The sequence below is a fragment of the Gallus gallus genome, chromosome 2 (assembly GCF_016699485.2).
Source record: "Gallus gallus isolate bGalGal1 chromosome 2, bGalGal1.mat.broiler.GRCg7b, whole genome shotgun sequence".
In the NCBI taxonomy this organism is placed as follows: domain Eukaryota; kingdom Metazoa; phylum Chordata; class Aves; order Galliformes; family Phasianidae; genus Gallus; species Gallus gallus.
This window is the reverse complement of record NC_052533.1, coordinates 29,316,736-29,331,154: the sequence shown is the minus strand read 5'-3', so window position 1 is coordinate 29,331,154 and position 14,419 is coordinate 29,316,736. Positions and strand designations below refer to the sequence as shown.

The following is a 14,419-nucleotide window of genomic DNA, read 5'->3' as shown; positions in this document are numbered from 1 at the left end:
TTTTCAATTATCAGCTTGAAAAAATACTTGACTCAGTGCAAAACAGGGCAGCAGGCAGACTGGACTGAAATCTATTAGAGGCTCTTGAGCACTTTTTTCTATTCAATGACACTTTCACAGTAGTGCCAGAAATAATACATTTGAGAATAGTGGTATATAAGCTTATATAAATATGCACACAAGCATACACATACACACACAAACAACATGACCTAAAGAAGAGGAAAAGGCAGGATCAGAAAACTGTTGTTACCAAATCTGCTGCCTAGAATTCAGTTTTAAAAGGAAGCAGAGATAAATAATCCATTCTTGATATAAATTTGTATAAGTTTAAATTGCTCTAGATCAAGACTCTTCAAACTGAAAGTAGGCAGGTGTATATATTTTAAAAGATTATTCATTGTTGACTCTACATTCCAGAAGGGCAAAATGATACATTCAGACTCACACACATGCGATTCCTAACAGTAGAAAAAGAAAAGCAATGAACATCCCATATTTCTGCATTCTATAAATTAAACTTGGGAACCTGCCAGGCTAACAAGTTTAACACTTTACTTAAAGTCAATTTCTAACACACAGCCTGAAATTGCATAGAAACTTTCACAAAGGGCAACATTAGCAACAGTGATGATGAAGAAATTTTTTGCCACTGTGGTCATGTTAGATTAAAGGGAGGATTTATCTCATCAAATTTTTCTTGCAACAGACTCAAGAGTAACACCTTCAACAAATTTACCCTTTATTTCAACTACCCCAAATAGCTGGTCTCTTCTATTCAGTTATATATTTGACATCAAAATTGTGATTATTCACACATATACCAAAATAAAAATCTAAAATCTGTGCATTATTGTATCAGCCAAACTTGTATTTTCAGACAGTCTCATGCAAATGCTATGTGTATATGGAGGACTACAAGTCTGAACACTACATTTTCAGGGAGGAAGGAATGGAAAGGATGGAATATTTCTATATTCTAATAATCAGTATTACAATAGGACAGTTAGATATACTTAAGCTAGTTAAATGTCAATGTTTCAGTCATTACTCATATGAAATGAACATAATTTGTCAACTTTCACTCACATAGGAGTATTTGTGAGTGTCTGCACAATTATCTACCTATGTGGTTTCACTAGTATTGCTTTATAAAAAGTTACTAACAAGCTATTTTATATCATTTCATTAATCTAAGCAGCCAGTTGCAAAGTTTTGTGCAGCCCTGGCCAAACTTCTATCAGACTACAGGAAACTACAGTGCAAACAGAGTACATGTGTAAAGAGTGGTTCTGCTGGTCACCATTGAAAGAATATGCAGGGTTTTATATCATGCCTTATTTTGAATTAGATGTCCTCACTTCAAGAAGAAGGCGGCAAAGAAACTAAAGACAGAATAAATATATATGTTCATATTTAGGCAAGCATTCCTGGAGGATAAATTGTCTATAGATCAAACACAGCATCAATAAAAAAGACATTGTGGATTGCATTAGTCTTCAGAATCAAACCAGCTTTATGCTCTTAGCTAAAGCACTGATGCCTCTCAGTTGCTTTTTGCATTTCCTTTTCACACAAAATATGACCTAGAGAAGAATTCTATAAAGAAATTTCTTCTAGATTTATGGAAAGACAAGGTACATTTAAGCAGAGGACTGTACAGATGAATATGGGAAAGAATACTCAGAAAAGAGGTCATTTCTGGAAAGAAAGCTTCATGCTACCTGTATTTTGTTTTCTCAATATTTGAGAGTTTGAAACAAAATCCATGCAAGGATCAGAGCTGCCCACAGCTCATTATTTCTAAGTTTATCAGCACTCCCGAGAGATCAATATAACTAAGATGATTATCTCTGGCAGGATTTCTTGGGGGAACATACAGAAAGAAAAAAATGACCCTTCTCCTTTTAACATGACAGTTACACCACAGGCTTCTCATTACTGTTTCCTTATTTTGACAAGATTGCTTGGAAATACTGTTTTGTTGTAGATAGCTAATTTTCTGCGATCAGATCTCAAGTTAGTTAGCTATTCCAGTTCTCCATGAGCATGAAAGACATTTCCATTACTGTTGTGACCATTTATATGGTGTTTTCTTGTTGTTGTTGCTTTTGATGTTTACTTTTATAACATTACAACAAGTTCATTATTCACATGAGAACAATATCTTATGGATGTAGCACATAATGTAATGAAATTCTAACAAACACTGAAAACTAGTCAGCACACAGTATTAACAGAATCTTTCAAGAAATTGATAAAACATTTTGTTTCTTCTTTTTTCAAGCTTTTCATGAGCTCACCATGTATTAGCACAGCAGAACATGAATTCATTTAGTTGGGCAATATTTAAATACCAGACAGTGAGACCAGGACAGTAGACAGAAAGGCAAAATTTGCTTTAAAGATAGAAAGATGAACACAGAAAAGTATGTTGAAAATGAAGCCAATACACATGAATTCAAAGCATTTTTGTACAAAGCCTTACTTATAACAGAATACAGACACTTTTATACGTAGACAGAACATTAAACTGACTGACAGACATGAACATTAGAAACAGGATTCATGTCTATGTCATTATATACTTACCTTTAGTAAAATCTGAGGATAAAGAGTAAAGCCTAAACAGACACATGCCAAAATCTGTACATATTTGAACAAGGAACAAAAGGAATCCTGTTGAAATTCAGTTCACATAACAGATCTGTTGCAGATAGACCCACTTAGATGAATCTTAAAAAATACTGAGAAAAATTATTGCTCTTTTTCCACCGTCTTTTGTGACCTCAGAGAAGTAGTTGGATGCTTATTTTCCAATGAATAGAGGTGTACATCCTCATATTATAGCCCTGTTTTCTTTGGTGGCACAGTTGTTTCTTTCCTGCATTGTGCTGCATTAGAACTTTGGACTACATCGTGCTTGGGTATCTACTACACCACTGCCTGAACCTTTCCAACATTAGTATTCAAAACATCACCATGACACAGTAGGTTACTTCAAAGTTCGAGACTTACCATCTACAGCAGAGTTCCTTTGGTATTTCTATGACAAAAGGAGATAAAAGTAGAGCTAGGGTTCTTTTTCCCTGGGGCAACATATAGTGACTGTGGCAAGGTGTGGGCACTCTTCCCCTGTCTGGAAAGGGAGATCTTGGTTTGCCCAAATTCCAAGTGCGCTGCAAGCCATCAATCAGGCTGGTAGCCCAGGCATGCTGAGAAGCAGTGCATACCAGCTGCAGTCTTATACTACTTTGGCCAGATGACCTCCAGAGGCATTTTAAGTCTCAGCCATTGCGTGATTATACTTAGCATTTCCCAGCCATGTACCTTTGAAAAGAAGCTGTCACAGAAATAGGCGAGTGTAATCCCTAGTGATGAGCAATTTCTCAGCAGAACTCTGTTCCATGCACTAGTTGATTGCAGTCATACATGTTAAGGACAACTTTTTCAGGAACCTCTGTTTATTTCATATGGAGATCAGCTAGCTAACTCAGAACAACACTAAAAGCTCTACATCCAAAATCAGATGTCAGAATCTCTTATTTTCTACATGTCTAAGTCCCTTAACATATCTAGCCCTTAGGTCTTAAAATTAACAGTGCTCAAAAATTGCATTCTTAGACATTCACTTGTTTTTAATGGAAGATTTTTATTTTTGCTATGCTCTGTACAAGTTTTAGAATCAGGAGCAAATGACTGAAACTAATAGCTCGTTTCTTTGTAGAAACTGGTTTAGTTATTATACAGAAATGTATCCACTTCTCCTGTCAGAATTAATACGCCTTATGTTTTATATATATATATATATATTTTGTCATTACAAACTTAGAAGAAATCCAATTTCTTTCAATTTAAAAGGTGCTCCATAGAGTACACTTTACAAGGTGCAAACCCTGAAGTGGCCTTAGTGCCATCTTTAACCTTGTTTCTGCTTCGGACTCAGTTAACTCCTACAATAATAAACATCAGGGCTACTTTCAGTCACAGCTGCCAACAAAGATCCTCTTCAAGTAGTACCCTGAAAATGGTAACCATATTCTTACCAGGTCACTTCTGCTGTAACATGACTCCAAGCTATGCCATCCAGCAGGGAGGGTAAGAATAAGGGTGGTGAAAGAACGAGGCAATCCTCAGGTACCTCCTTTAGGACAATTTTACAAGCTATTCATACTGCCAGACCAGGAGCCAGTATCTGGCCCTGGGGGTCTACGAATGCAGTGAACAAGAACCTGTGATTTAGCAGAGTAGTGTTAGCAGTATGTAGATTTGCCAAGAAAACAATAATGGACATAAGGGAATACCATTTTGTCTTGCAGAGGAAGCTAGTAGAAGCCATGAGCACAAAAATGGACGTTAAATGTTTAACTGCCTGATGGAAACAAAAAGTTCCCTGTCTGCATTTTTGAAGGTCCAAGAAGACAACATTGGAGAATATACATGAAAAGCTGGTGCTTGCAGACTAACATGTATGCAACTGTGACCACCTCTTAAGCCAAAGCTAGTGCTAACCACACTGGGGAAAAGACAGACAAACATTTTTAAAAACAGAGTGGTCATGGAGATAGGCTGCACACCACATATAATTAAAGTTGTACTGCTATATAAAATAATAATAGTCATTCAGATATAAATATAACCATAATTGCTGGGATAAAGTATCGGGGAGATGGTTCCATATAAAACTTAGTAATTCTGTAACTTGCAAAATCAAAGGAAATAAAGTACTATCTAAAAGACTTCACTGGTAATTTTGACAAATTTTAACAATAATCTCTCTAACACTAGTAAAATAAACATTTACTATTTATTACTCATCAGATATTGTTAATAATATTGAGCCTAAGCAGCAGAAAAAAAAATGCTTTCCTTTTGTGGCTGCTACACATTACTCAGTAAGTCAGAGGGAGAGTGTTACAGGGCAGAGGGTGTGACGAGGAGGTAGAAATGAGAGTAAGGCAGAGTCTGTAGAAGGAGAGTTATCCTTGGGCCGCTTGAGCGCAAGGCATTTACCAGGAAAGATTTCCTTAGGTAACCAGTAGTTAGGCAGTGTTTGCTGTTGTTCCAGAAGGCGTGGAAAATTTGCTGGCCTGAAATATTACTGAAGGAAGCACACTGTAGGACCAGGAAGACATTTGTTTTCAGCCCATTTTGCTTGTCATGTCTTTAGAATTTTTGTTCTAATAAGTGTTGCAGAGTTTCAAAAAACGAATGGATGATTTTTATATAAATACTTTCATGAGTAGAAAATTAAGAGTTGGGGGCAGTTGTATTAATTAAAGTAATTTTGCTTATTCACTAGATTAGCACAATTTTAGAATGATTTATCCAAAACCTTATTTGACAAAGACCTTGAAAAGAGTGGATTTGGAATGAGAATTTCAGGTTCAATTTAGTTATCTGGGAATGATTCAGCAGATGACAGCAGAATCTCAGTGGCCAAACACATGAGATTTATTTTGGTATTATTTCAACCTGATGCATCAGAATGAACCATCCCAGGAATATATCATATTCTGGTTTGGAGGAAACTCATTTCAACTGCTTTCATTCTGTTAAATGACCCCTGACTACCAACAGGGCAACTCTACACATGGTGTGTGCTTGCACTTGTATACACACATATATGATAAGGAGGAGAAAGGGCTTGTGCTTCTCTTAATTCGGCTGAAGTGAATGCAAGCTCTCTTTTAACTAAAACTTTATTTATTTATTTATTTATTGCAAAATTGCTTCTTAATTCATTCGAAGTTTCTTAAAACCAGAGAGCAGCCATACATCTACCAGGTCTTGATAGTTTATTATTTAGGTCTTTTCTGTTTCAAATTTGTCATATTAAAAATTTATGGCACTTAAGTGCTTCTATCACAGAAAAGGATGTTTCCATTACCAGTCAACACTGGTAATGGCAACATATTTAAAGGATATACAAAGTAAACTACAGAATAATCCTTATTATGGGTACTGTATTTAGTTCTAATTCCAGTTTATAGTGCTACTGAATGAGGATATCTGAGACTGCAGATTTCATTTCAGAAATGAGTTGCCCATTCTAATGGAAATTGATTTCCAATTGTGCAGAGTGGGTTTTATTAGATATACTCTTTGAAAAAGTTTGAAAAAGGTCAATCTTCATGCAGTCTTTAAGCTCATATCATCATATAGCAATACTGCCAATATGGTGTTTATCACACATACAAACAAACTCATGAAAAATGAGTTTAAACATTATCTCAAAGTTGTATTCAGTTGACCTTAACGAGTGTTCATTATGTTATTGAACCAACTTCCTTAATCCTTGATTTTGATGGGTAGTTTTACCAACCTGATGTAAATAAATAAAAACAATCCAGAATTAAGACTCCCCAGAGAAGGGACAAGTTGTCTTCATTTAAAAACTCTGTTGTTTTACATCCTTAGCACTGTCGTTGATGTTTTCCCCATTAGTCAGGAAGACTGATGAAAGCTGATGTCTTTCAGGGGGTTTGAACTACAGTGAAAAGAACTCCAACTCTGTTTGGGTAAGTTATTGAACTCTTTACAAATTAGATGAACAAAATGCTGCAGTTCTGAGAAGAGAAAATGGGCCTGGTATTCTCAGGAAATTCAGAATATTTGTCTTGAGTATGAGTTTGACTCCTGTCTGAATGTTCAATGAATCCCTCAGTTATTCTGTATACTTGCATAATTGATTTTGTAGTCTCACTATTTTTCTTAGCAGCACATCAGCAGAGACTGTAGAGTAAGCATGGAAAAGTCCTTTCCTTCCTGAAATGGACTTTATATGTCTTACACCAGTCAATATAGTGTAGTTTGTTTGTAACTTTCTATAATCTTGGCTGAGAGGATATTTGTCTCCAATATTGTAAACCCTTTTTGTTCATTTAAATTTGACTGCTTATATATCCATAAAATAAAATACTATTTCATTTTTATTTTAGGAAATTCTTATTAATCTTCTAAAATATATATATATGTTGATACATCTAGCAGTAACAAATATTTGAGCAGCTTATACACAACTACATTGACAAATTTGAAAGTTCTTACATCAAAACAGCAGTTTTTAAATGGATTCATCAGTTTCTCATTCCTGAGGCTTCTTTACTCAGACTTTGTCTAAGCTAGAAGGTTTTACTCTAAGGTTACCCAATATTGCCATCGCTCTTTTGGAGGAAGGTATTCATGGTGGACCTCATTCTACAGTGCAGTGAGCAGAGAGATAATCCACTGCCTCCTCTACTGCTGTCTGAAGCATTGTCCTGTGGGAAGTACCTGCTGTGTATTTTAAGTCTGATGCTGTGAACTACAGGACATGGAGCACTTCTCAGGGAACTGTGGGATTCCAGAACAAGTCTGTGTGTCCTGTCTCATAATTTACTTTTCTTCTTAAGATGACATCAAACTGACAGCGCACCATCTGATAACAATCCATGGCGATAAACTTCCAAGCAAAAACTAACAGCACTGCTGTTAGTTTCTCTACTGCTATCATCTTGCTGTTTACATGCTGCAGAGCTGTTACAGTTTACGCACAATACTGGAAGGCATTTTTTTGTCATTCAAAGATTCTGAAAATGTGGTAGATCTTTCCGGATTCCCATCACAGCTTAATCCTCCCACTCAGTGCTTACAGTACAGGCTCCAGAAGGTTGCTTCACATGCATATTTGCTCAATGAATGTGCATAGAAGCAGAGAGCTTCATTTACTTCCCCTCAGATCTTCACAAGTATGCTAAAGAATTGGCATTTTCGTTGTACTAGAAATAGATGATCTGTGCAATATGTATATTTCTAGACAAATAATGGCAGCAAGATGGAAAAGTAACATTTAAAGTTATCCTAAAAATAGATTAGAACATCTGTGAAGCTAAAATCTCACAGCTAACTGAAACCTGGATACCAAGTACAAAGTTCCAGAATACACTGAAAAAAAAGTCCTTAATGCAGTTTGCCATATGATGTTGCAGAGGCCATCTTGTCTGAGCAAAACTCAGGTTTGTAAGCAGTGACAAAGCAAACATAGGACTCTGTCAAAATAGCTCATGTCAGTATCAGTGGTGTCAGTCAGTCCTTAATAACTTTTCCATGGGTTTCTTTCACTGTAAATTATAAATAACACATGTGGATTGTTAGTTCAGAGAGTCAACAAACACACTGGCACCTAAGTCATCGAGTTTCATGCTGGAAGTATAGAAGCAGGATAGATAAATACCAATTAGGAATGGCATGAGTATACCCAGAATAGCATGAGTACGCCCAACTCACTTGCATAGCAGACCTCTTCTATTCCTCTTTTCCTGATGATTTGGGGTAAAGCAACTACTTGGCATATCTTTTCTCTTTGCATAAGACTATTCTAGTTCTCACCACTGCAGACAAAGATTCTATTCAGGACCAACAATATTTTTGCAGTAAACAACAAATTAGTATTAAATTTAAAGTATTTATTTAGAGATTGTTGCAATTCCATTAGCAACCAAGGTCTCACAGTGGATGATGGTTGATTTGTTTCAGCTGTCCCTCACACAGATAAACAATCAAGAGCAATCATACCTTGGAAAGACACCACAAAGGCAGTAAGAGATAAGCAGTAAAGACTCTGCACCAGTCCTGCTCATGCCAACTACATTCAGGGCACATCTCTTTAACTCTAATCAAAACTTGCTGTATATCATCTTAAAGACTGCCATATGCCCTACAGTCACCAACTGTAAAAATCGGTTAGAAATTTTCATTAGTGCCATTGAATGGGAATAATTTGCTATGAGTTGTGTTCTGAATCCAAGTGAGTTATGAAAGTTTAATGAGGATGAACTCCCTATAATCAAAGAAGATACATAACAGGATCCCATACTGATGTACCCTCTCCTTGATCTGAGAATTCAAAATTTATACAGAGTTGGTGCAGCACCTGCCTAATGATTTTAGTATCTGAACACAAAAGTTTAGTAATCATGTTTGACTGGATCACGGATATATTGCTGTGTTTCAACTGAATGCTCTTTTACATACGTATATATTCTATTTGTAAATACACATAAACATATGTAACTCTCATGTGATATGTAGCTAATATATTTTGACTGAAATGAGACATATAGAGGAAGCAAATACCCAAGTTTCATCTCATATTGGAATTTTAAAAAATCATTTTATAATGCTAATTCTAAAATATTTATTTGGGAAACAGGACTGAATCCATTAGTGTTTAGACTGGAAAGAGTACAAACAGTTTCATTAAGGAGACATGTTAGCTCCAACAATGTTTATTGGGGCAAGACTGCATTCAGGCTGCATATGGTGTACCTTTAAATAGGGCCGTTAAAATACCAAATAAAATGTCAAAGTCCGTCAGGTCTGGAACTTTTATAAATTGTTTAGACTGGGGTTAATTTGGATTTCGTACATCATTCTTTGCAGATCGTACAGAAAGGAGATAGGGACAAGGAGGCAGCCTGGAAGAACAACGAAGGGCAGTCAGCATGGAGCTGCCACAGGGAAGGTGTATTCTGGATCATTACTCTCCTCGTCAACAGCATCCCTCTTCCCCCACAACCTGCTCACCCACTGATTGCTTCTCCTCTCTCTGGGTGGTATCCTGAGGTCAGGCACGTGACTAAGTCATATTTAAAACAAAATCACTTCAAAAGGCAGATCCACAGCAACTTGTCAGCTACATGCACACAATGAGTATCTTCACCTTGGGCTGCAGAACCCTGCACTCTGAAGAGAACAATGCTATTTCAGAGCATCAAGGGCAATAAGAGACCCTGATGAGTCCCACCAGCAGCTTCAAGGAGCCACTAGGGCTGCCACACCTTGGTGGCCATCTTTTCAGTTCTCCCGTGGCCCAGAAGAGTGGAGCAGGCAAACAAGGTCTGCCTTCAGCCCCGCTGCCCTCCCTGCCTCCCACCCACCGTGTGGCCCAGACCTCACCTTCAGCTCCCTGGAGGCCACGCGGGCTGCCAGCTCGATGACACAGCCAACCGCCATGCGTGCCGCCCCGGCCGAGTGCAGCTCGTTCCAAACGGTGTCACTGTCCACCTGAGCAAACAGCCAGCCCCGAGAGGAGGGCAGGGAAGAGAGGGAGAGGGAGAGGGAGAAGGAGAGCATGAGAGAAAACAAACCCATGAGGGAGGGCTGGCAGCGTGACAGCCCATGTATAATAACATCAGTCTTCCATCCGGGCCAGCTGAAAGGCCTTCTGGACATGGCTTTGCTTGTGCTTTTTCTCTGCACGGGCTTCTCCAATGGAAACACATTCCTGTCATGCCTCACTGCCATTCCCTGTTTAGATTTCTTATTACAAACAGCGTTACATTGGCCGGGCCTGGCCTGCTCACCGGCCAGCAGACGCCCTGTGCAGAGTCCTCATGCTGGAGGGGACAGGACTGCTGGTGAGGGACATTGCATCCCACTGCAATGAGCACCACTGTCCCAGAAAAGTGTGCCACCAGAAACTGGCTGGTGGCCTGGATCATTATGTGGTTTAAAAGAAGCAGTAAGATCTCTCGTCTTTCTGATCCAAGCAGGCATCATTTTTAAATGATTGAAATCACTGCTTATTAATTTTGCTAGTTACTCTTCCCATGGACAAAAGAATAAAATGGAATTAAAATGATATATTTCAAGTTTTGATGGATGGCTGAGTTTTGACTGAAAGGCTGTAGGTCACACTTAATAACAGATAAGTGTTGTTAGTTAAAGCAGAGAAAATTCTCACATATGCATGCTAAACAAGAAAGTGTCACTGTAAAACTTTACATGAACATTATATAAAGATAAAACACTATAAAGATGTTTCAAACACAAAATATAAAGAAAAACTCACAGATACAGCTAAGCACCTTTGCTCTACAGCTTCAATGAGAATCCCAACATTTTACTTATTAAATCTATTTTTAGTAACTATTGATTTGCTGAAACAACCACCAAAGTATAGATGAAATGTTGCATATCCTTTCTATGATATTATGCCAAGCTGACGTGATGGTGTGAAACAGTCTGAAAAAATTATCTAAAGAGGCAGCCAGACTTCCTTGATGCTCCATGAGAAGTGCATTTGGTTGTATCATACTGCACAAATTTATCATGAAAAGAAAAACGTTTAGGCATAGACAAAATACTGTGGCAGATGCTATTTGGACAACTTCCAATTACACTGAGACATGTTTTCAGTTTGAACCATCAGCTTCTGTTCCTAATTTCCTTAAAAAGAAATATAGGAAAAAAAAAAAAAAAAGAAGGAAATAAAGGAAGAAATCAAGAGCTTGAAAATGGATGCGACTGCTCCTCAACTGTGGAGGTTCTGAGAAATTCTCTGATTAGTCATTTGAAACAGAAAGCAGCTTGATCTTCTCTACACTTGCCAAATGTTTTCACCATTACTGTTACAACGATATTATATTTCAAGCTACTAAAACAATCTTTTTTTTCAATTTACTGGACCTGAGTTTTCTGTCATTTTGATCAATTTTGTGTGCATGCAGCAGAACTAATGAAAATAGTTCATGTTCACAGTGGGCCTGAATAAAAATCATGGGCTTCACACATTGCAAAGTTCAGAATAACAATAACAACAGCACATTGTGTTCTCAACCGAGAATCTCAAAATGTTGTACAAACACAATTAAGCATCATTAGCTTGATATGTGTTGATTTATTATATTTGTTGTTATTAGATTGAGACAGAGATCAGTAGGTAACTCAGGAAACTACAGCAAGAAATAAAGAAATCAAATAGTAAAAAAAATCATGACATATTTAAAATTAGGTAGAACTCCAGGTTTTCTCTCTGCTACTTTAAAACAACTCTGAAATCAATTTTTATTTTTAAAACAAATAAGGAAATAAATAAGTAGAGGTCACTGGTTAAATCAATTTAATCAAGCCATAATAAAGTTTGAAAAATACAGTGCAGTACTTTAAATAAAGAAATATCAACAAGAGGTCGGGGAAGGAGAATTGTCTTGCCATTTTTATGGCTAACAAATTAAGGATAACATGAAGGAGTGGCTGATGAAAATGATTCAGTGGCAGTTGCTCGGTAAACTAGGGCACGAGCAAGAGCCTGTGTCCTCAAAGGGACTATGATTCATTTCCAGGAAGGCCGATTAAGTTAAAATTGTAACCACAGCTTGAGAGTACCCACCCTTCAAGACAGTTGTCTGCTCTGACACATGAGACGGCAGTTTCTCCAACCACTGAACACCGAGTATTGGCTGAGATATGGCATTTATCATGTTCTGCTTTCAGCTGAGTGTGAGGAGACTGAACCAGGACAGTAAAGGCCAAATATCTTCCAGTGCACAATTTTGCTCAGACTTTTGGAACGAGTGCTACTTAATTGTACCTGGACTGAATTGGCAACCAAAAAACAAACCAGAATTTCCTGAGAAATTTTCAGAACTTGAATCTGCACAGGAAATTTAGGATACTTTAGCTGATCTCTTGGGCGTGATGCATATAACAAGAACTAAACTTGCAAAGCCAAAGGTAGCCAACGGAAGCTGCATATCTTAGTACAGGGTTATAATATTATAAGTTAAGCAACATGCAGATATGAATGTAATTACCCTGAAAATGTACATTATTATAAACTTGGATGTCATATTCTTTTCATGTTCGTGCAAAATTCAGATTGAATTTCTGAGGAATGTCCCGTAAAGAACAGCTTATTAAAAAGTTCAGAAAAGCTTTCATCGTACAGCCAACACTTCAGCCGTCACGACTGGAAAATACCATCCCACTCCATTTTATATCTCTATTAGTGCTATGTATTGCCCCAGATATTTCAGGAGCTTAAATAGAGATTTCCTTTTAACACCATTCAGTGTTTACTTTGTAACTTGCTGTTGAAATACAATGACATATGTGGCGAACCCATTAAAATTACAACTACTATCTGGCCTAATGGTCAAGCTGTATATGAAATATAGCAATGTAAAATCCATCTAGACATGCCTTTCTTTATTCATGTGAGTTGAGATACTTGCATCTCATATAAGGAAAGGATATCAGATTAGTGATTTCTGGTTCCCCTTCATGTATAGACCAGATTTATCTAAAAATCTATCTTGCTGCAAAATATGCATGACAAATGTGATTTTTCTAAATCATAATCTATTAAAAAATCTGATGAAATTCAATAGACACTTATTTTTGTTTTGTTTTGTATTTGGTGCAGCCTAAGAATTTAGTAAAATATTAATCTCACTTTTGATTCTATGTTTTAGAACTTTCAAAAATAAAAAATTAAAAAAAAAAACAAATCAAAAACCTCAAAACAGAAAATACTGCATTTGTAGCTGAATTCCAACAGAGAAACTAAACATTTTTTTCTGCTTAATTACATGGATTATTTTACTTTAAGAATCCTTGTAAAAATTAACAGAACAGGGAAATAATCTTAACATCTAACCAAAATGAAAAAGAATGTTTTTTCAAAGCATCACATTGCCAGAAGAAAAGAATGAACAGGGCATACATTCTGTTATCAAAAATCCTATCACTACTGCAGCTCTTCAAAGATGTATTGGGCATGATATCAGCAAGAGCCAGAAAACACAAGCTCTATCTGAACACTAAACTTTTAAACACACATATGGGTTTACTTCACTCTGGGTTTCCTGAATGAGCAGTGCAGGGTGTAGGCTTTTTCAAGCACATGTAGTATAGCTCAATCATTGGCATGAGTAGCAAAGTTAATACTCTGTAAAGCTACAGATGATAGAAATTAAGCTACCTGTCCCTGAAGTGGATATGGAGGCATTAAAGAGGAAGTGAATGACTTAAGTGAAAAGAAATGTAGGTAACTTTTTCTGACTGAATGCAACTTGTGTTTCAAGCACAGTGTGCAGAAATTCCCTGCTCTCCACAAAAAAAAAAAAAAAAAAAAAAGTAAATAAATGAAAATAAAAATAAAAAAAACACCCACAAAAACAAGCAAACAAACAAACAAACAAACAAACCTCCTAAAAGCAAAAAACAGCTAATTATGAATGTTTCCCGCAAGAAGTATCAGTATGATAAGTTGACTTTCACAATGAAGACTTAAAGCATACTGAAAACAATCTAAGAAACACCTGAGATGTTGAAACAGATAGAAAGTTTGTTCTGTACCACTTCAGGACTGGAATTTTTTATATTAAAACAGACTGACTATAAAGTTTGGAAGTTAAAACTCCTTACATGTTGTTCAGATTGTGTGAAGATGAAGAGGAAGGACATCAAAATACTTCTGAGGGAGTACACATGAGAGCCTTTTAGAAATCCCCATGGCTAAAATTTGAAATGTTACATATCTTGCTCTTTCTTTTACCTCAAACTTTAGAGAGGCAAAAAAATGGCATTAACAATTCCACAACATTCTTATAACTGTCTTTTGTTTTATCTCTCCTTTCCCCTGCTAGAGAAA

At 36.7% G+C, this 14,419-nt stretch overlaps 1 protein-coding gene across 15 annotated transcripts in view; it reads right to left on the bottom strand.

The window, feature by feature from the left end:
• Nucleotides 1-14,419, bottom strand: part of HDAC9 (histone deacetylase 9) — a 450,242-nt gene that overhangs the window by 102,552 nt on the left and 333,271 nt on the right. For all 15 annotated transcript variants that reach the window (XM_040681503.2, XM_015281425.4, XM_040681502.1 and 12 more), the window contains one exon: nt 9,940-10,047. In XM_040681503.2, coding sequence (XP_040537437.1) covers nt 9,940-10,047 — 108 coding nt within the window. The remainder of the gene's footprint in view (nt 1-9,939; nt 10,048-14,419) is intronic.